Consider the following 23,835-nt stretch of genomic DNA (forward strand, 5'->3'; position numbering starts at 1 on the left):
TATTACTGTTATTATTAATATTGGTTAAGTGGAGTCATTGTTACCTAGATGGCATCAGTGCCATTCAAAAATTCACTAATACTTTAAAATGCCACTAAACGTAAAAAAATTCAACCTCTCAATTACTTTTCTTAAAAACAAGGTGACTGGGCGAACGCCCTTTTCGGCTTTAGCCTACCTGCACCCAGGTGATTAATACTTAAAACAAAAAACAAAAAACAAACCCAAGGTGACTGATACATACTTTCTTCATTGCAAAGGCCTAGCGATTTGGGTGTAAAACTGAAAGCTAGTTTTGTTGACATATTAATAAGCATGCAGCATATGTCTTTCTGACATATAACATCTTTTTTTTTTTGAGATGGAGTTTCGCTCTTGTTACCCAGGCTGGAGTGCGATGGCGCGATCTCGGCTCACTGTAGCCTCCGCCTTCTGGTTCAGGCAATTCTCCTGCCTCAGCCTCCTGAGTAGCTGGGATTACAGGCACGCGCCACCATGCCCAGCTAATTTTTTGTATTTTTAGTAGAGATGGGGTTTCACCTTGTTGACCAGGATGGTCTTGATCTCTTGACCTCATGATCCACCTGCCTCAGCCTCCCAAAGTGCTGGGATTACAGGCTTGAGCCACCACGCCCGGCTGCTACATATAACATCTTGGTATCTCCTCTCCCCAAATGAGGCAGCTTGCTCCAATGAGAAGAGTCAAGAAAAACATCTTAAAGGACAAATATAACTACTTCTTCTGCAGTTCTCTTTGGCTGTGGGCAAAGACACCTTTCTTAGTCTGGTCAGTTCTATCTTCCAACTTCAGTCCCTGAAAGCAACACAGCTGGTTTGCTCCCATTTGCTGAAAGCAACACAAGAAGACTCACTGTAAGTTAGAGCTTTCTCCAGGGCCCCAGGCGAGAGGCCAAAGGGGTCAAAGCAAAACAAGCAGAATCAGTGACACCTAATAGTTAAGACAACTAAAAGGAGTATCATTTTCCTGAGGTCAGGAAAAGCAAAACCGGAAACCAAGATAACTGAGAGGTTTTTCAGTCGAGTGAAGATGGAACCCATCAAGGGCCAACCTGGGCTTGCTCACAGGTGCAATTTCAAAGGCACACCTCTTTTCCTCCAGTAGGAAGACAGACAATTCCCATGAAATCACATCTGAAGGCCATAAAATCCAAAGTCCTATCTTAAAGTATACAAATTAAGGACCACATTTACCCCATGAATTCGATTTGGTCTGCAGTGGTGAAGAGCCTTCACTTAATCCACAGGATTCTTGACAGTCCTAAATGAAACACTGTCAGGAAAAGGAATATGAAGTAAAAGTGAACCAACTCCTTCAGGGACTTTACCCCTGACAGTGATCTGAGCCAAAGCCCAGCTGCCCAGAGGCTCCTGGACAGCCGGGCTCACTCACAGCCCGCAGGTCATACCCCTGAAGCCTGTGCTGCGGCTAAACGCAGGTCAGCACTAGACAGATGTTCCACCTCCAAATGCTAGTGGGTGAGCAGGTCAAACCAGGCTTAACAGCAAATGCTTGAACAAAGGAAAAAAAGAGGTGGCTGAGGCGAACACTCTCTCCATTCTGCCCAACTCACCTTCACCAGGAAGAAGGACACGCCATATGTGCGGAGGGACCGTGCGAGTTTCACGTACTTGACCTTGGCTTCTATCTCACTCATCTCCCCGCAGTTCTTATGCTCCTGCAAAAGTGACAGTAGCCGGGGATCAGTTATTGCATCTCTGCCAGCAGGTGGACCTGGAGAGAGGTAGTTACTACACGCAGTGGACACAGTGGCTAGGAATGATCATTAAGTGATGTTTGTGTCTGAGACCCCTCCATGACACAGGCAACCGCTGACCAAGGATCAAAGCACACAGGAGGTTCTAACACGGGGATTTCAAACGAGAGTTTAAGGCCAAGCAGCCTACATTACTTTACAACTAAATGTGACAATTCATGCTGTGTGGTGGGAACAGGGTCCATAAGTGTAATCACATTTGCAAAGGACTTCACGTCCCAAATGGTTCAGAGCCAAGACGTTAAATGATACCAAGAAAAATGTTCTTCTCAAGAGATGTGTCATTCTAACATCAATCTAAAATGTACTGGCCAGTTGTGGTGGCTCATACCTATAATGTCAACATTTTGGGAGGCCGAGGCGGGCAGATCATGTGAGATCAGGAGTTCGACATCAGCCTGACCAACATGGCAAAACCCCATCTCTACTGAAAATATAGAAATTATCCAGGTGTGGTGGCCTGTGCCTGTAATCCTAGCTACTTGGTAGGCTGAGGCACGAGAATCACTTGAACCTGAGGGGTGCAGGGGAGAGGGGTGGAGGTTGCAGTGAGCCAGGATCACCCTATTGCACTCCATCCTGGCTCTGCCTCAATTAAAAAAAAAAAAAAAAAAAAAGGTATCATTTTCCAAAGAATAGGACATGCCTGTACACGATACTACTCAGAAACAATACTTGGGAAAAGGATGTTTTATACACATGAAATTTGTATTTTAATTTATATCTACATTTCGGGATCAAAGAAGACTTTGGTATCTTGGATTCCTTAGAGTGTTTCATGGCAAAGTTGGTGTTAGGGCTTTTCTTACTGGCTGTGTAGACCAGAAAAGTCTCTGACTTACTTTTGTTTTGTTTTTGAGACGGAGTCTCGCTCTGTTGCCAGGCTTGAGTTCAGTGGTGCAGTCTCGGCTCACGCAACCTCCACCTTCTGGGTTGAAGCAGTTCTCCTGCCTCAGCCTCCCAAATAGCTGGGAGTACAGGCATGCACCACCATATCCAGCTAATTTTTGTACTTTTAGTAGAGACAGGGTTTCACCATGTTGGCCTGGATGGTCTCGATCTCCTGACCTTGTGATCCACCCGTCTCAGCCTCCCAAGTGCTGGGATTACAGGTGTGAGCCACTGCGCCTGACCAAGTCTCTTCTCTGACTTTTAGAATAATCCTGGGTTTTTTAAAGGCACTAGTTTCCAAATGCCAGCTTCAAAAAACAAATCTCAGGACAAAGAGGCTACTTGTAGCTCCTTCCTCAGTGCATGTTAACGGTCTATAACCTTGTTTCAATGTTACCAAGATAATGCCTTTGAAATTAAATGGATGCACATTTTTCTCAGAAGGGCTAGGTAACCTTTAGCAAGAAAATATGGATTAAGATAATAAATCTGCCCAAAGTAGAACTGTCAGCTTCTTTACTCTTGAGTCGCTAATCATTTATTATATGAGAGTACAGGCACAAGGTATAAAACTATCATGCGCAGAGGCCCCCTCATACTAATAAATGAGAATGGGGAGTGAGGAGAATAATAAAGTTCTGTACATTTCCAATACCTGAAAGATCCTCTTTTCAGCTCCTCTCTGCTTGATGTATTCTTTGGGCAGGAATTCCTTTAGACTAAGAGAGAGAGACATTTAAAGAGGAAAGGCATTTATCATGTTCTATGATGAGAAGCAAAGCCAAGATGTTTAATAAAACAGTTAACTCACTATGTCCCCCAATATTTTATGGAGTAATTAATAACAGACTGCTATATCCTACGATGCACTTGAATAAGGGCACAGACATAAAACTAGCAGGATAGAAAAGGTCAAACTAACATATTTAAAGAAGAAAGAATTTCCAGGATCTATTGTAAAGTGGGGGGGGAGGGGGAAGGAGCACAAGAGTATATAGTATGCTACCCTCTGTAAGAAAGGAAAGAAATAGCTTTTATTTTAAAAACACTATTTTCTATTGTCTACATATTTTTTAAAAAATAATAAAACAAAGATAAACCTAGTACTAATAAAAATGGTTCTCCACGGATGAGGGGAAAAACAAAGAGAAGGGAACAAGAATGAAAGTTAAACTCTATTTCTTGTATTATAGTTTTCATTTTAGAATCACATGAAATTACAAAAAGAAGCAACACCTAAAAAATCTAAAGCAAACTAAAACAGAATACTAAGTTGACAGCGTAACTACAGGGAGAATAATTATTTCAGGTAACTTTGCAAACTAGTCTTTTGACTATACATCCCTTGTAGGATATTATGGGCAAAATAAACCATAGTAGACTTGTTGGTAAAAATGTTAGTATTTAAAATTAGCATCCACTTTCCCTCCTGTCTACACACACACACACACACACACACACACACACACACACACACACAACAATTAGGGTATCACATTATATATAAGTACGATGTTACATGTAACTAGGATAAAGTAAATGAGTGTTTATGGTTGTTGTTTGAAACCAAGCTTTTCAATACAAAATAGATAAAAATAAACGAAATGCAAAAAGACTTGGCTAAAAATTCCTCATCTTTTATTTGACCAGGAAATACTGGCCTGAGTGCCTGATTCATTATTCTTTTCCTGAAAAACATTTTCTAGCTACGTCCCCTTTAAAGGCCAGGAGCAAGCACAACCTGGTGGCACCCCCAGTGCCTAGGCCAGATGTTCTTCTAAATACCATTTCCACTAAAACGAACCAGCAAGTCTTAGATAAATCATTGATTCTTGGTCTGAGGCAGGAAATGTTTAAAATGTTCCTGGAACTTCTTGTGGCTTAAATCAAGGAAGCTACCAAGATGACAATGGAGCCACTATCAATTGTGGGTCACGATGGCCAGGGGGAGACCTATGTTAATTCTAGCTATATAATTATAAGCTTGACTGGCTCACAGTGCACTGAAGTTTATACACTGAACTAAACTATATTATTGATGCAGTTAATTAGAAATCAAGCAGCAACAGGAGGCCTAAGATAAAGACCATCCGAGAGCGCAGTAACACCAGGGAACAGCGCCGGGTGGTTGCAGAGCAGGCGCTACTGCTTTGGTCCCATGAATGCCTTCTCAACATGGAGACTGTATGAGGGCCTCGTAAAGACGGCTTATACAAAGATCTCTGAGAAGGGAGGCGACCTCTGCTCACAAGATCTGGGAAGCTCTTTGCAGATGGGAGCTGGCAAGGAGGAGAAAAGCCTTGCTGGGCAGAGACCACAAAAGGCCTCAGGCTCTGCCTAGGTTCTCAGAATATGGAGTGACTTTAATTGCTCTCTGTCCTCAATGCTTGGGAGATAAAAGCCCCTTGATGCATTGGGAGTGGTCGGACTCGGAATCCGAATCCGCTATACTTCTGATGCTGCCACACCCTAATAACAATCAGTGATAAACTCAGTGTACTAGTTTAGCATGCCTTAGAAGGATCTCAAATGCTCTCCCTACCCTGGCTATCTTACCTACACCTTCACCCTCCCCTTCCACGCCCATAAGATCAATGAGATTGTGCACGTAATAAAGGGGTTTGGAGCCCACAGCCCAGGGCCAATGCAGTTCCCAAGCTTGCCACTGGTCCCCCGAACCCACGCTGTAAATTGGACTCTTGTGTCTCTGTCTTTATTTTCCTTTTCTCAATCCCTCATCACCGCTGGGACTAAGGGCACCCATGTACGGGGCTGGGCTGGTTCTCAACATCAATAATTCCCATTAGCCAAAAATTGGATGATTTACAACTTCATATTGAAAAAGAGAGAACAAAATAATAAACCCATCCATCCAGCTTCAACATTTATCAACTCAATCATGGCTCATCTATTTCCCCATTCCACTGACCTCCCCCGGATTATGATGAAGCAAATCCCAGACATTATATAATTAATACCAAGCGATGGGACAATTTGAGGCTCAGAAAAAGGATGATTGCAGTAAGTTAAAGCACAGATACTTAATATCCAGAAAGATTTTTTTTAAAAAGCATTGGTCACCTTAAGAGATTGCTAAGGTCCCAACTCATACTGTAAACTGTAAATGAAGGGAAAGAAGCAAGTATTCGCTCTGATGTTTCTATATGTTAATAAGGGCAAGAATCACAGTTAATAAATGTAGAAAAAATAACAAAAGTCCAAAATCATCATTTTTTAACTTTTAATGAAATAACTGACAGATCAAAGCAAATTTCAATGACTACAAGACCAAAAAAATAAGTTGATCAGCAACTTTATAAGAGATGGATCGGTCTGACATCTAAACCCAATAGTCAGTTTTCATATTATATGTCTCTTGACTGATACAAAAGGAAGTATACAGCACCACCTAGGAAGTATTCTTGTTAATAAAGAATAAGTAAATACATAATTGAAACTGAATTTAATTGAACCCCTAGATGTAAATACCAGTTACAAAAAGAGGAATTGAGAAACACGTTCAATGAAAACCTTCAGGATACAATTAGCCAAACCCAAACACAAAAAAATTCTATAAAAATAACTTAGTTTCTTCAAAAATAAATAGTTTGGTAGTAGTGGTGAAAAGGAGGGCATAATACATTAAAGATATAAGAAATATATTTACTACAAAGCTATAGTAACCAAGACAGTGCAGGGACGATGTAAGAACAGTTACATAGGTCAACAGAACAGAATTGCCAGTCCAGAAATTCACCCTCACTTTTATGGTCAACTGACTTTCAACAAGGGTTCCAAGACAATTCACTGAAGAAAGAATACTTCCGTTACCAAGTGGTGCTGGGACAACAGGATGGTCACATGTAATAGAAACCAGAGCCCCTACTTCCCATGACAGACATAAATGTCATAGCTAAAGCTGTAAAACTCAGAAGAAAATACAGGAGTCAATCTTTATGACCTTGATTGAGGCAAAAAGTTTTTAGGTGCAATACCAAAAGCACAAGCGGTAAAAGAAAAACATAAACTGCACTATTTCAAAATTATGAGCTTTTAAATTGCAAATACCACCATCAAGAAAGTGAAAATACAACCCATAGAATGGAGGAAAATATTTGCAAATTATTTATGAGAAAATTACAATATAAGCAGAATATATTTAAAAAAACCTTGTAACTGAATAATGAAAAGACTAACACCCAATTAAAAATGGGCAGAGGACAAGAGCAGACGTTTCTCCAAAGAAGAGATACAAATGGCTAATAAGCACATGAAAGTCTGTTCAACATTATTAGCCACGAGGGAGACGCAAAGAAAAACCTCAGTGTGATACTACTACACACCCACGAGGATGGCCACAATAAAAAAGATGGACAACAGCAAGTGTTGACAAAGGCACAGAGAAACTGGGACCCTCATACATGGCTGCCAGGAATGTAAAATGGTACAGCTGCTATAAAAAAACGTTTGACAGTTCCTTAAAATATTACACAGCAATTCTACACAATATATGCTCAGAAAAAAATGAAAACACTACCACACAAAAACTTGAACATAAATGTTCACAGCAGCATTATTAATGATAGCCAAAAGAGGACAATAACTCAAAAGTCCATCAACAAATGGATAAAATGTAGTTTCTCCATACAATGGAAAATCATTAGGATCTAAAGGAAGGAAGTACTGAAACATGCTACAACATGAAAACACTGTGCTAAGGAAAATAAGCCAGTCACAAAAGAAAAGAGAATATGATTTCACTAATAAGAGAAAGAGAAGATTCCAAGTTCATCAGCACAAGGGATCTAAGAAATATCTACTCTGCAGCAGTTTAGACATTAAGATAATCATTAAGCAACTTCATGGGCAAAAATGAATGATTCAGAGAGAGTTAGAAGACACCAACATCAGAAAAGAGGAAGTTGAGTATGAGAGAGGTGAAGGCTTAGCTGAATGCACAGGACTTGCTGGTAAGCAGCAGAGAGCCTCTGACCTCCTAGAACAAGAGAGGGTCCACATGAACACACAGCTGCTTCATGCTTTCTCCAGGGGCCCATTTAAAGGAAGTGGCATCATGAGAGGACCACTGCTGCCAGCCTCTAGACAATGGCTCCTACATCAGCAACACAGACTTGGTTAAGGTTACCAAAAGCACCCAAAAAGAGCTCCATGTCAAACTCTCTCAGAGCAATGATTCTCACTAGAAGAATACCAGATGGTGGTGTCCAGGGGCCCAGCAGGAGTAGAACATGCTGACCATCTATGGCAAGAAAATCCTGTGCTGCAGCAAGCTCCCTCCATTCACACTCCGCCAAACCAGCCCAGCTGAATCTGCCTCCCGTGCAGTCTTCAGGAGTTACTGAAAACAACATCAGAAGGCGCCCTGGAGGTGTTAGCTCTGAGGTCTCAAGAATCGGTTTGCAGGGAGTTTAAAAACCATTTTAAGACATGAAGAGTGTGCGCATGCGTGTGGCATGCATTTTCCCCAGTAAATCGTCCGTGTGTGCCGTGTCAGCACAAAGCGGGAGGGAGCAGGCAGGGTGTCATCAAGGCCTGCCGGCCAGCAGTGCAGTAATTCCAGCTCAGTTGTTGTTCTGATTACCATACCCGAGTCTGGAAGGCTCCTAACATCTGGGACATGTACACAAGTGCAATCTGTCAGACTTGTCGGAGAAAAAAATGGGTGAGATTGTCATACCTGATTGGAAATTTTCCTAATTAAGCAAGTTCTAGCCACACAAAATCCCTCCCCCTCTCTCCTTAAATGTTCTCACCTTCAAAGGGCAGCCACCTACAAACTGTGTATTGAGAACTCACTTCTCCACCAAACCCGACTGCCAGCCTTTTAAACATGGCCCTTTCTGAATGCAGTCATAATAATTCAGACTCTCTATTCCAGTAAAGTTAGTACATGAATCTCTAGTAGACTCTCTAAGATCCATGAGAGGTTCAAAGTTTGCAGCCAACAGACTCTTCTCACAAACCCCGACTTCTGCTCTGGTCAAGAATGCTGTATTTGTTCTTTAATTTGTTGCAGCTGGCTAGATAGCACATAATTATGTGATATAATGACATAGCTCATAAGCTGCAGAAACAGTATAAAAATTGAGCTACTGCATTCTTCCTAAAGGTAATAGTTGGCTGGGCGTGGTGGCTCACACCTGTAATCCCAGCACTTTGAGGGGGGAGCTGAGGCGGGTGGATTGCAAGGTCAGGTGTTCAAGACCAGCCTAGCCAATATGATGAAACTCCATCTCTACTGAAAATACAAAATTTAGCCAGGCGTGGTGGCAGGTGCTTGTAATGCCAGCTACTCGAGTGGCTGAGACACGAGAATCGCTTGAACCTAGGAGGCAGAGGTTGCAGTGAACTGAGATTGCACCACTGCACTCCAGCCTGGGTGACAGAGTGAGACTGTGTCTCGAAGAAAAAAAAAGTTATAAAATGCATTAAACAACATAGACATAAGACAACTGTAAAATACTGAAAAGAAAAAGAAAATCATGGAAATCTAAAGATATTCTGTTCTCAGATTGCTTCATTGTTGTCTTTAAATTCCCTCACAGATGATGCATTATGCATGATTCATGCAAGACACTGTGGAAATCCCATCAGGAAACTTACACAAGGAAAAACCTTGGCCCTACATCAAAATACTAGCAAAAAATGTGTAAGTTCAATGTTAGAATAAAGGGTTTCGTGGGGTAGATGTCACTTGCTATGATTCTACATTTTAAACAACTTTTTGGACTCTCTAACCAAAGTCCAAACCAGGTGGAGAGAGAGTTTCTACTATTAAAAAAGCTGCCATTTACTGAAGGCCAACACCTGTTTCAGGTGCTTTACAAACACTAGCAGATTAACTGAGTTCTGACAAAAGCCAGTAGGAAGCAAAGACCCCATTCTACACACAGACTCTGAGCTTAGCAAGGCTAAGGTGCCCAGGGTCACAGCCCACACGCTGTCTCATCCGTGGGCACCAGGGACCATGCTCTGGGCCACTACACACCCTGACCCCTCCAAGTTACCCTTTAGTCAAACAATATCCCACGTGACCAGTATTTCAGTCCCTGTGGAATAAAATAACAATCAGATTACGATAGTGAAGACCAGGTGACAGCCACCAATACACAGAAGCCGGTAGAATCAGGGAAGGGGAATTTAACGCATCTAGGGGAACAGGATCTGAACTCAAATACAGATGTCACCAAAACCTCATTTTCTACTTTTTGAAGGATGACTTGCAATTTTGCTATTTAATGTAAATATTTTAAGTATACAATGTGACGTTTTCATACAATATACATAGTGAAAGAATTACTACAGTCAAGCAAATTAACATACCCATCATCTCCGTTTTTATGTGTGTGATAAAAGTACCTAAAATTTACTTTTATAAATTTCCAGCATACAACTATCAGCTATAGCCCTCATGCTGTACACAAGGAACATGAAGCCTCCAGACTTATTTATCCTACGTAACTGAGCCTCTGTACCCTTTGACCACTATCTCCCCATTTCCCCACCCACAGAAACCACTTTTCTACTGTTTTTATGTATCTGAGTTCTTTGTTATACGGTTCCACATGAGTGAGATCACACAGTTTTTCTAAGTGTGGCTTATTCCACTCAGAGGACATAATAATGTCCTCTAGGTTCATCCATGTTGTCACAAATGGCAGTATCTCCATTTTTAAGGCTAAATATTATTTCACTGTGTATGTACATAATCAAACCTCATTTTCTTATGTAAAATTTAAGCTGCCTCTACAAGTAATTCCAAAAGAGAAGTTACAAAGATGTTTCCCAGCCTGGCCGTAAGTTACAAGTACACAGAGACAGCTATGATTTGGGGGAAACGTGAACTGCCTCTTATCTGTCCCAGGGCTGCCATCAAGTCACTGCACGACTACAGGAAAGTCAGCATGTCTGTAAGTTGGTTTTTACCACTTGAAAAGCAGAGGCTTCCAACCTGAGTGTTATCGCTCATACGAACTGAAAACAAGGGATGTCGCCTCATTTGTGAGAGCTGAGGGAATCCAAATGAACATACGAAGTAGTAGATTGTCCACCCAGCACAGGGTGGAGGAATGGAGGAGAGGGATGGTGGAGGTACAATAGGGACAGCATCACCCAGAGGATGCTGGAACACCCAGGATCCTGCCTCCAACCTTGATGTTGAGTCACCAAATGATTAACAACAACATGTCAAATTTAGTATCACATAAGGTTCTCAGAGTGTGGCCCCAGGACCAGAACCATCAGCAGAACCTGGGAATGTGATAGAAATGCCAGTGTTCAGGCTTCACCCCACACCTGCTGGATAAGAGGCTTTGGGGGTGAGGCCAGGCATCTTTTAACAAGCCCTTCAGATAATTCCAATCAGACTCAAGTTGGAGAACCACTGACACAGTGGGCTGAAAGCTCAAATTACAGATTCAGACACGTTTGGATTTGAATTCAGACTCAAATGTCAAAATGTCTGCAACCAAGAGTAGCGTGGTTAAGTTCTGGTGAAGTGAGGTGATAATACAGGTGGGAGGAAGCACTGAGTGAGCTGGGAAATGCTTAGAGTGACAAAAAAAAAAGTGGAAAGTAAGGCCGGGCGCTCTGGCTCATGCCTGTAATTCCAGCACTTTGGGAGGCCAAGACGGGAAGATCATGAGGTCAGGAGTTTAAGACCAGCCTGGTCAAAATGTTGAAACCCCTTTTCTCCTAAAAATACAAAAATTAGCCAGGGATGGTAGCACACAGCTGTAGTCCCAGCTACTCGGGAGGTTGAGACAGAAGAATCACTTGACCCGGGAGGTGGAGGTTGCAAGTGAGCTGAGATCACATCACTGCACTCTAGCCTGGCTGACAGAGCAAGACTCCATCTCAAAAAAAAAAAAAAACCAGAAAAAGTAGAAAGTGAAAACAGCTTGTTAGTTGGTTTGTACTGCTGCAAAAGAATACCAGACTGGGTAACGAGCAGTATTCTAATTATATTCAATTGTATTTAATTCTATAATTCATAATTCAATTATGAAGAAGAGAAATTTATTTCTGCACAGTTCTGGAGGCTGGGAAGTCCAAGGTAAAGGCACTGACAGGTTCATCTGTCTGGTAAGGGTGGTATCCTCTGGGGAGGGAAGAAAGGCTATGTCCTCACAAGGCAAAGCAGCAGAAGAACAAGCTAGCTGAATGCCGTGTGAAGCCTCTTTTCTAAGGGCCTTAATTCCACTCACGAGGGAAAGCCCTCCTGACCTAATCATGCCTTGAAGGCCCCACCTCTTAACGCTATCACACTGGCAACACCCAGATTTTGGAGAAAACACATTCAAACCACAGCAGCATGGTAGAAACATAGGAACTGGATTTGAAGATCTTGGTCACACAGCAGTTTTGTGATCCTGAACCAATCCAAATGTCCTTTAATGTAAGGACACACCACTACCCAGGAACTCAGAGACAGCTCAGGGCTGGATACCTTCAGTGGTTCCTGGTTCGAAAGTTCTGGAGTTTGAAAGTAGTTAGGGAGACAGGCACCAATCTCAGAAGACTGCTTGGATAAAACAATACAGACACTATTGAATGGTCACTACCTCCCAAAATGGAAAGGATAGAAGAGCTCTGGGCTGTCAGAAACACAAGAGAGAAGCTCACAGGGAGAAAACCATAGTGCTAAAAGTATGCAAGTGGCTTTTTATTGCATTTTACTTTTAACTTAGTAGGAGGATGGTGGTGAAGATTGTAACGTAAGAGAGCTGATGAAAACCAGCTTTCTGGTTTGAAAACAGAATCAATGGCCAAATTATTCCGACAAAAGCACACAGATGACCATGACCAACTCCAAAGGAGGAATATGTGTTTGAACAGAGGCCAAGTGAAAAACTGGCTTAAGGCCTCCTACTGGGTCAAAAGCTTTGCTTGTTGACAATAGAATTATCTTGAGTTTGTGGGGGACAATTTCCAAGTCCACCGTGAATTCTTTCTCAACAAAGATTCATGACCTGGACTGCTTTGTTTTCTCAGTAAAATACTTCCGAGGAATTCCCAAACAGGAAGAGGAGGCTGTGGTAGTCAAGGATGAGAGAGGTTTCCTAAGCCTGCCCACACTCAGCCCTTGGACCATTTCCTTCCCATAATATGCAGAGTCATGGAACCTTTCTGTCTGGCCTCCAATGCCTACTACTTTTGCCTTGGCCACGTGTTAATAGCCAATTTTGATGAATATAAACTTTTATCACTTCAAGCCTAGACTACTGTAACCATTTTTTTTTTTTTTTTTATGTTAAGTGGGCTGGGCGTCCTGTCTCAAGCCTGTAATCCCAACACTTTGGGAGGCTGAATTGCTTGAACCCAGGAGTTAAGACAAGCTTGGGCATCAAACCAGGAACCTCCATACAAAAATTAGGCAGGCATGGTGACGCATGCCTCAAGTCTCAGCTACTGGAGAGGCTACGGTGAGGGGATTGCTTGAGCCCCAGGTTGTGCCACTGTACTTCAGCCTGGGTGACAGAGTGAGACCCTGTCTAAAAAAAAAAAAAAAAAAGTTGAGTGTGAAACATTTCAAATTATAGAAAATTATATGCCTTATAACTTATACACCCACCACCAAGGCGAAACACATATTGGCATGTTGCCATATTAACTTCAGGATTGCTACTTCTCTTCTGTTACTAGAGATTATAGAATGAGCGGAAGTCCCATATCCTTTATTAGGTAGCCACTTTTTTGAAATTAGTTTCCACAAATATTTTAATATCTTCCTATAATTCCTTGTATCTATAAACAATAATACATCCTGTTTTCTTTGTGTACATATTTTTAAATACAAAGATTCATATTCTGAAATACCTCGTTTCCTCTATAAGGACCGTGGTGTTTTTACACATTTAAATATATGCCCATCTGAGGGACGTGAAATGCTCTATCCCTTTTGATTTTGCATTTTGTGAATCACCTATTAACTTAAACATCTTTTCATATCTTTATAAGCCAATTACATTTCCTCCTCTTTAAAGTGCCTACTGATATCCTGGGTGATCTTTTTTCTTTAGATTTATTTTTTCTTTTTTAATATCTTCTGGATATTAATCTGATCTTGGAATATTCATTGCAAATATGCAAATTCCTATTTCCAATTTGGAGTTTTCCTCTTAACTTGACGATGTCTTTGTCTAATAAGATATTTTAATTTTAATAAAGGTAGATTACTTTTGAATTACTATATAGCCTTATGACAATAATATAGTGTTTTAATTGCTTTACGTTTATAAAAAATTGTGATGGTTGTATAAGTCCTTCATATATCTTCAATTAGCCTTTACCATTCTTTTTTTTTTTTTTTTTTTTTTTTTAAGACGGAGTTTCGCTCTTGTTACCCAGGCTGGAGTGCGATGGCGCGATCTCGGCTCACCGCAACCTCCGCCTCCTGGGCTCAGGCAATTCTCCTGCCTCAGCCTCCTAAGTAGCTGGGATTACAGGCACGCGCCACCACGCCCAGCTAGTTTTTTGTATTTTTAGTAGAGACGGGGTTTCACCATGTTGACCAGGTTGGTCTCGATCTCTCGACCTCGTGATCCACCCGCCTCAGCCTCCCAAAGTGCTGGGATTACAGGCTTGAGCCACCATGCCCGGCGCCTTGACCATTCTTGAGCTTTGATTAGTTCATATTAATTTTTAACAGCTTTATTGAGATGTCCATATTAAGAAAAAGCTTTCTCATTATTATGTAAGTGATTGGAATTGAACTGAATCTAAGTTTGGGTAGAAGTGCTTTACTGGTATCAAGTCTTCCTACCATTAACATAGCAAACTACTTCATTTACTCAGACTTCCTTTTATGCTCTGCAACAGACTTTTATCATTTTATTGGTTAGATGTTGAGCTGTCTTCCTAGGTAAATTACAATGTAAAAGGTAACTCCCTTGTTTCAATTACATTTCCTCTTTGATGATTTGTATGAGACTACTATATGCTATTACATGTTTTTTTGTTTTTGTTTTTTTCAAAAAACCATGTTTAAAGGTCTTGTTAATTCTGGTAAGTTTCTCTGTAGACTGATTATCTATGTAGATAATACTATCACCTGTAACTGATGACAGTTTTGTTTATCCAATCCCGATATGGTTTAGCTCTTTTTCTTTCCTTATTGCACTCATTAGGATATTTGGTATCATGCTGATAAGAAGCACTGGTAACAGGCATCCTTCTGGACATTAAAATTAAATATTAAACTATTAATTATGATACTTGTTATAGATATCCTTTAGTAGACTAAGAACATTTTCATGAATTTCTGGCATGCCATACAGTTTTTTTTTTTTGTTTTTTTTTTTGTCATCAAGATTATTTCATTTTATCAAATTCTTTCTCTCCATTAAGACAATCATATAGTCTTTTTTAGAAAAAAAACGAACACGGTGAAGTATATAAACACATTTTCTACAGTTAAGACGCGTCATTTGCCAATTCATTCTAAAATGTCAAATTCTCTCTCAATCCTTGAAAACACACAAACTCCCTATTCCTTTTTTCTGCTTTTATATCTTAGCATTCATCATCAATATATTATGTATTTTACTTACTGATTAGTTATCATCTGCCTCTCTGCACTAGAATTTAAGTTCCATGAGGGCAGAATGTCGGACTGTGTTTTTCACTGCTGTATCTCCAATGCCTACTGTCTACCACATAGAAGGCACTCAACAAATTTGTTAAATAAATGAATTTTGCGTCCTTTAAGGAAATACTATTTAGTTCTAACTTGCACTGACACATGAACTTATGTCACGGTGGACTTAGATAATATTTTAATAACGTTTGTATGGAAGACATCTATATTCAGTTTAAGAGCTTTCTAATCTCTGCATTCATTTTGGTATTACAGTTCGACTAGTTTCAAATGAAGATGAGGAGCTTTACTTTTTTGTTTATTTTCTGAAATAGCCTGGGCCTACTGTTTATTTTGTTTTTTGATTGGTATATTTTAAACTGATAAGTCAGTTTATTTCAAGATTATAGACTTATTCCAATTTTCTAACTACCCATTTTTTTCTAAATTTTCCATTTTTTGGTTTCAAGTTTATCACATTCTCAACTGCTTTTTAACTTCCCTCTACCTTATTTTGTCATTTCCTTCTTTGGTTTTTCTTGATCAAATTTACCCAGGGTTTATTAAGTTTTTCAAAGAACCAGCTTTTGGTTTTATTGGTTTTCTGTGGCTTCTATTTCATTACTTTCTTTTTAATATTTTCTTTCTTCTCTTTTGATCTTGTTCTACTAATCATTCACTGAGGTAAGTATGTTAAATCACTTCACTAAAATCATACATGTGAAGTTTTTGTAATATAGTCTTTTTCCTATATATCCATTTAATACAATGTTAAGCACATTTACAGGTTCACGATTATTTAGTATCCTGATAAATTAGTCCTTCTATCTTTATAATCTTCTCTATCTTGACTTATGCTTTGTTTGCCTCAGAGTCTACTTTGTGTAACACCAAATGTACCTGGTCCAGCTTTGATTTAAGGAGGAATTTCCTGGTGTTATCAGTTTCAATGCATTTAAACTTTTCTGTTATTCTCTCTGTTCTTTGTCTAAAACTGTGACTTTTAGAAACAGTACAGACCTGGACTTTAAAAATAATTCCACTCAATGAGAATCTCTGTTTATTAATTGTTGCATTTCATTTACTTATATTTGGTATGATGCCTAATATATTTAAAAGTGTTTATTACCATATCTAATTCATAACTTTTCACCTTGTTTCCACAAGCCACCCTGCACAACTCCTATTTTAATGGTCAAGCTGTCTCCATTGCTTCCCTCCTACCCCCACTGGTTTGAAAGCTACACAGATTATTTCTTCTTGTTTGTTTTGACCAGTAAGTAAAATTTTATTAAAGAACTTGTAAAGTCTGGTTTCTTTCATTGTTTCTATATACAGTCTGTCTATTCTCTTAGGCTATCTTTACTTCTTTCCCAACAATTTTATTACGAAAAATTCCAAACGCGACACAATGCTAAAAAAATTGTATACTGAACATTCGTATCGGTCACCAAGTCACCTTCAATTTCATCATGTATACTTGATTTAAGATCTGAAGTTTACCAGTAACTCTTATATTCTCCAATAAAATACAGTAGACAGCCGGCTTTTATTCTGACCACCCACTTCTTAAAGTTTTCCACAGTGTTTTTAAGGGTCTAGACATTAGTTGTTATTATAATATATTTTGTTATTGTTATTTTAAGAGTTAATTCTTCTTTAGATTTACCTTCTACTTTGTCAATTTCTTTAATCAACATTGCTTCTTGTATGATACTCTTCCCACCTTTCTAGAAACAATCCATAGCAGGTCCCCACAGCCTGCACTGCAACTTTCAACTTCCTGAATAAACTTTCAACTTCCTGAATAAACTTTCACCTTCCTAAATAGACCATCCTGCACTTAAAACATAGTTAAAAGGTTGGACTTTGTTAAAATGATCAGAGCCAAGTTTTGGTTCTGCATAATAACCATTTCATATATTTATGTGCCACACAGACTGCAGATTCACAAAAGCAAGGACTTAGTATACAGTATCTCCCTTGTATCTTCCCTATACCTGGCACAATAAAACGCATATGCAAGTAAGTCCTCAATGAGTTAAAGAACAACACCAGGCTCACATATAGGTAGCAAAATTTCACATGAACCCCACACACTTGTACGAAAATCCACATCACATGCCATATTTTCTGCAAGCATTTTCTGATCACAGAAAATCATAAAGCAAATACCTGATTACTAGATTATGTGTTGTTTTTACTTCATGCACCAATAAAACATCCCTTCTTAGGACCCTCTGAAGGTGACCTGAGGAAAGCCGTCATGAAGGTAAAGCACATCAGACTCAGTCTGGGAGATCTAGCTTTCTTCTGGCTTGTCAGACTTGACTGTTCTGTGCTCTGTCTCTGTCTCTCTCTAGCACTTATTTTCCCCATCGACAGAGGAGATGGATATATTAAAGAACCTTTAAATCCCTGAAAACTCTGAAAATCTTTTAGGCTCTGATGATTTTCATTTTTCTAAATGAGTACCTTCACTAAAATACCAAATCCAGAAATCACTGGAGAGTCTGAAGAAAGCTGAAAGCAAATCTCATAAAAATGTCCATATTGTGGCTGGGCACAACGGCTCATGCCTGTAATCCCAGCACTTTAGGAGGCCGAGGTGGGCAAATTCCCTGAGGTTGGGAGTTCGAGACCAGTCTGACCAACATGGAGAAACCTGTTTCTACTAAAAATATTAAATTAGCTGGGTGTGGTGGCATGCATCTATAATCCCAGCTACTCGGGAAGGCTGAGGCAGGAGAATTGCTTGAACCCGGGAGGTGGAGGTTGCAGCGAACTGAGATCACACCACTGCACTCCAGCCTGTGCAACAAGAGCAAAACTCTATCGGACAAAGAGAGAGGAGAGAGGAGACAGAGAGGGCAGAGGGGAGAGGGCAGAGGGCAGAGAGCAGAGGGGAGAGGGGAGAGGGGAGAGGGCAGAGGGCAGAGGAGAGAGGGGAGAGGGGAGAGGGGAGAGGGCAGAGGGCAGAGGGCAGAGGGCAGAGGGCAGAGAGGAGAGGGGAGAGGGGAGAGGAGAAAAGAGGGAGGGAAGGAGGGAGGGAGGGAGGGAGGGAGGGAAGGAGGGAGGGAGGGAAAGAAGAAAGGAACGAAGGAAGGAAGGAAGGAAGTCAGTCCATATTGTGACTCTGAGCAAAAATGCTGAGTAAATTACCAAAAAATTAAAAGATTTTGCTCTTGTTCACATCCCTATGTATTCGCCTCAGAAACTGTGTAACCGATATTTCTATGGGCTGCATCTTCAGCCTGGCTGTCACAAGTCCAACCTTCTCATTATTCTTTTAAAACCCTAAATTGTTGAAGCAGACTGCACATATGAATGCTAGATTGGAAAAGATATAAAGGCTGTAAAAGAGAGCCCAGCCAGTCACCAGGATCAGCCCAGGCAAAAACGAGATCTGACTATCTAACTTGCAAATCAGCAAAACATGGCCTCACTCTTTTGTTTTAATTAAGAAGGAACTTAAATCCTCAAGAAGTTTTACCTGCATGGTATGAGCAATAATGTACATAATTAAATATCCACATTAAATAAAAATGCCTCATTACCTAGACAAGATTTGGTCTAATTAAAAAGTAAATCAAATTCATAAGGAAAAATAATTGCCACCAGGCATAACCACCTTATTTTAATTTGGAATCTGAATAACGAAATAGGTAGCACTGCAGGCATAAACTTCATATAATAATCTTAGAAAAAAGGAAATGAACTCGGTGCAATTGCTTAACTTTTTCTGTCTCAGATTATTAAGAGAAGAATACTGTTGCTGGAGTGTGAGTGTGTAGCATTCAACAGGACCAGAAACTGCAGTACATAATTTTAAGACCAACACTAGTATTATTGATACTAGTTTGTAATGTTGACACAGGCAGTCAGCTGTAAGGTAACAGTCACGATGATGTGGCTGGTACAATCTACAGTACTCGGAAATACACAGAAGCACCTTGTAATCCCATTTTTAAGCACCTTTGCTGCATAGTGGGAGCCTGGGGAAAGGGGCAACTTTGCCTTTCACTGACAGTAGGGATGCCTTTGAAAATGAGAGCCCAGCATCACAAGTCAGAAGCTATTTGCAGATAACCTCTTTAAGTAACTGCGAATAAGCCGCTTCTCTCTCTCCTGCTCCTTCCATATCTATCAAATAGAATAGCATGTTCTCAATTCACATGGGAGTCCTGAGAACTAGCTGCCCAGGGCCACAGAGAAAGTTAGCAAATAAAATGACCAGGGTGGCATCATCATCAATACAGGAACCCAGTGAATGGCTACATTTGGATCTCCTTCCAACCAGGAAGACACAGAATCACAGCTACAAAAGCCTACAAACAGGTCAACGTAATATTTCCATTGTTTGGATTCATCGGTCTTCCCTCTATTTTCTATTGGTCACCAGTCACTCTAGAAACAGAAACAAAATTTTGCTTCCTCCAACGCCTCACTAGCTCTTGGTGTTTATTCCTCAATATCCGTGGCCATAATCCTCAGGCTGCTAACATCAGTTTTATATGAGGGACCAGCTGAGAGGTTAGAAGGTGGGAATGTGGTGGAAACTGCTAAAGGAACTTGTGCACCCGGCCTTCGAGAGGTGGCTCAACACAAAGGCAAGCTTCCCAAGGCTCCTGAGGAAGGAAGCCAGCCTAGTGGGGTAAAAACGGGCCCTGAGGACCACCAGCCATCTGACTCATTTGGAGAATACAGAACAAAGCAGGTGGTAGGAACTGCTCAGAGCCATCCACAGCCCAGGCTCACAATGTGCGGCGCACTGCAGGACACACCATCACCCTATAAAGGCTCCCTGGGATTCACTCACCCGAGGCAGAGTTTTGCTTTTTCGGGGGTAACAAATCAGTCCAGACCAAACAGCATATTGGCCAGGCATTCTCTGCCACCAGAAGACAAGTGAAGTTTTCTTCTCACACAAAACCATATTCTGGTCCCAATGACTTTCCACCAAAGTAAAAGTGGGGTCAAGGGCCAAAGCAGCCTGTCCGTTATATTCGCCCCACAATACACTGAATGCACAATACAATGAATGGCCTCCTGGACACATTTCATGCTGACTGGCACATCCTACAGGAAAGCTCCTGTCCTCCCATCCCCCGCTGGCGTTCACTCCATGGCCCCACTTCCAAACCTCCTACAGGCTGCACTCTACGTAAAGCATGACAGTGACCACAGGAGACTCTCTGGAGTGGATTTTTTTTTTTAAACTTTCCTTTGCACTGAGAGAAAGTAGAAGGAAAAAAATGGGGTGGAGGAGGACCCAGATCACTGAATTTCTATTCAGCAAGAAAAACTTCTGAATTTCTCTTGCTTTTCCCAAAATCTGCAAATTTAGTCGTCTACCTGATTGACAAAGAGCTATCATTCTCACAACTGACTGAAATCCGGGTATGATCTTAGATACCTCGCTCAAAAACAAACAGGTGAAAGGAAAAGAAGGGGGGAGAAAAGAGAAAAAAAGAGACACAAAATGTCATTTACTCTAAGAATCCAGGTTTGTGTTTATGTTCTACATGAGGTCCAAACTGTATCTGGGCTTGAAATCCACCAAACTCACAAGCTTTCTCGAAGGAGACAGGGTGAGAGCCGTTCAGGATGTCATCCCGAGCCTGAAACACAAGAGGAAGGAAAAGCATCAGAGGCTTGGGGGAAGGACACATTCTCTGGATCAACACATTCCCATGGCCCAGCACACACTCTCTGTGGAGCAGGGGACAATGCCAGCCGACCCATGGTGACGTGTGCAGGACACAGTGGATGATCACCTCATGGGAGAAAACTAAGGCAAAAGAAAAACAATCCTCTGTCCAAAACGGCCTGTAAATGGAAAACATTAGAGGTGTTCTCTATGGCAAAAGCAAAGTTTGACGACCATCCAGAAAGGCAGAGTGCTTATAAAAAGCAAAAGACGCCAAGGACATTCATAAAAAATGATCAGCTTCAAAGAGGCCAAAAGACAAATACAGTGTACTTTTTACAATCCTAAATCACAAAGCTAGCAGCAAAATATCTAGAGGTAAAATCAACCTGATCCCCATCCCCAGATAAAGACCAGTGTAATAGGAGAGAAAGAAAGGCGATATGTACATACACACACACAGACAGGAACTCAATACTCAAGACAGGCAGGGGAAATGACAGGCGAATGCATCTTAACATGAGGAGCTTGCTGGGTCTGACCTCCTCCTCCCAGTTCTCCATCCATCACTGCTTTCCCCCGTCTTCCTTCTGCCTTTCCTTTGTCTAGTTAAATGACCCCACGCTGCCCTAAGATGGACACTCAGCTGCTGCTCTGAGGCTTAAGCCAACAAGCATCTTTTTGCAGCCCTGCTATCTCTCTCCTTTTGGCTTTCCCACCTCTTTGCTCTCAGCCCTCTTTCCGTGCCATCCTCCCATCCACTAACTCAGGGGTCAGGAAAGTTCTCTAAAAGGACAAACAGTAAACATTTCAAAGCTTGTGGGCCACACAGTCTCTGTCACAACTACTGAGTTCTGTCACTGAATTTGAGAAGAGCCACAGAAGGTATGTGTAACAATTATATAACCCTCAAGGGAATCTATCAATATATGATACTTGAATAGGTAAGTTGTGTTTCAATAAAACTTTATTTGCAAATACAGGCAAAAAGCATGACTATAGTCTGCCAACCCCTATATTATTTCTATGGGCAGATAGACGGATAAACAGGAGAGGAAAGGGAGAGAGGGAAGGAAAGGAAGAAAGGAAGCTGGTAGGAGAGGACAAAGATGGAGGATGTTTTCCTGGAGCCACAAGAAACTTTGGGGACAATCTAGGGCAAAGGCCACATCTTGCAGACTGGGAAAGGGCAACTCAGACATGTTAAATGACTTGTCTGTTTAAACAACTGGTAAGGGTAAAGGCATGAAAGGTTATTAAGAGAATATCTTCCTTCCAGTTAATGAGAAGGCCTGATTTTCTGACCAATATTCTCTTGCATTCTACGATGCTGGCTAAGGCTTTTACTGCATTGGAAATGGTAAGCCAGTTAAGTGAAATGTAACTGTCTCTCAAAGTCCAGCAGAGAGGGACAGTGTTGGCTACCAGGTGACAATCTGGGAAGCCATAGGGAGGCCCTACTCCAAATGGTCAGCTGCTCAAGAAGACTATCAACCTGCACCACAATCAAACACGTGGGACCCACGAGCAGCGCCTGCTGGGAATGACGCCATAAACGTGGCAGAAGCCAGTGCCACCCTCCAACTCGCCACAAGATACAGCCGGGAGCTTCCTGCAGTCTCATCAACCTCAGTGTCTGAGCAGTAAATACTGTACCTGAACATAAAGCAAGTTCAGCTGCACAGGGTCTCTCGAATCTACATTCTGATCAGAGTAAAAGAACTTCCGTCTAAGCAGCAACGTTTCGTTTTCATCTACTCCTTGTTCTCTGAACGTTCGGCTGTGATCTAGCCAATTTACTGCAACACAACAAGACATATAAGAGAACTGTGTTTATTTTTCCTCTTCATTAAAGGGGATTTACCAAAAGAGCAGTGTGACGTAGACTTCTATAACTCTGATATTTAGTTATAGTTACTTCTTATCTTAGAACTGTAGTTTTTCAGCTATGCAAAATAATTTCACATCTACCAAATGACCAGCCAAAATGGAAATGAGGGAGAAAATTCCCAGCCATTCCTAAAGTTAGCTAAAGCACTACACTGAATTTATAATATGCTGCCTCTCTGGTGGCGGGGTGGAGGGCGGATACTCCAGCCTCAGCTGGTAATGTGATTTAGAGGCTCTAAGCATAACAAGTTACCTCTGACCTCAAGTAGTAATGAGAAAGAAAATCAAAGTATAGAGGGAGTGGAAGGGGACAGCACTAAAGTGGGGAGGCAGAACCATGCTATGGACCAGCTTTATCTCAGCCATTCTGAGAACTCTGTCCTCACATCTGTGTGCACAGGAATCCATCACTCCCCTCTACACTTTCACAGCTCTCACTCCAACACTCCTCTCTGGGCTTAAAACACACTGTGGGTGAAGTCCTTATCACCAGAGTCTCTAGATTATAAGCAACCTGAGCACACAAAACGTGTCTCCCACATCTCCCACAGTACCTGGGAGAGTATCTTGCACATAATAATTCATCCTTGGGATTTTTCTACTAAAGTCTCTTGGAAGGAAGTATATAACAGCAGAACAAATTAGGCAGAAAGAATAAAAAATACAGAAAGGGTCAGAGGAAACAAGAGCCTCACAGAAGATCAATAAACACAATGGCAATAATGATGTCATCGCGATGCAGCCGCAAGAACAAAGACAATGAAAGAGGCCAGAAGTCCAGGTGGACTGGGTAATAAATTAAGACCCTTTCAGTGGAAGGTCAGGCAGCAAGGTGCAAACAGCATGGGCTTTAGGGACACATGGGGTTACATGCTGGTTTTTCCACATATTAACTGTGCAGCTGTAGAAAATGACTTTCCAATAATAGAACTCTATTACTTTTTTTTTTTTTTTGACAGAGTCTTACTCTGTCTCCCAGGCTAGTGTGCAGTGTCGCAATCTCAGTTCAC

At 41.1% G+C, this 23,835-nt stretch overlaps 1 protein-coding gene across 9 annotated transcripts in view; it reads right to left on the reverse strand.

Annotated features, from left to right (window-relative positions):
- The window catches only part of TLN2 (talin 2), a 474,792-nt gene that overhangs the window by 169,737 nt on the left and 281,220 nt on the right, over positions 1 to 23,835 (reverse strand). For all 9 annotated transcript variants that reach the window (XM_074393531.1, XM_074393528.1, XM_039468905.2 and 6 more), the window contains 4 exons: positions 22,592 to 22,734; positions 20,779 to 20,906; positions 3,343 to 3,406; positions 1,593 to 1,697 (listed from right to left, as the gene is read on the reverse strand). In XM_074393531.1, the coding sequence (XP_074249632.1) occupies positions 1,593 to 1,697; positions 3,343 to 3,406; positions 20,779 to 20,906; positions 22,592 to 22,734 (440 nt within the window). The remainder of the gene's footprint in view (positions 1 to 1,592; positions 1,698 to 3,342; positions 3,407 to 20,778; positions 20,907 to 22,591; positions 22,735 to 23,835) is intronic.

This window comes from Saimiri boliviensis, chromosome 2 (assembly GCF_048565385.1).
Source record: "Saimiri boliviensis isolate mSaiBol1 chromosome 2, mSaiBol1.pri, whole genome shotgun sequence".
Taxonomy (NCBI): domain Eukaryota; kingdom Metazoa; phylum Chordata; class Mammalia; order Primates; family Cebidae; genus Saimiri; species Saimiri boliviensis.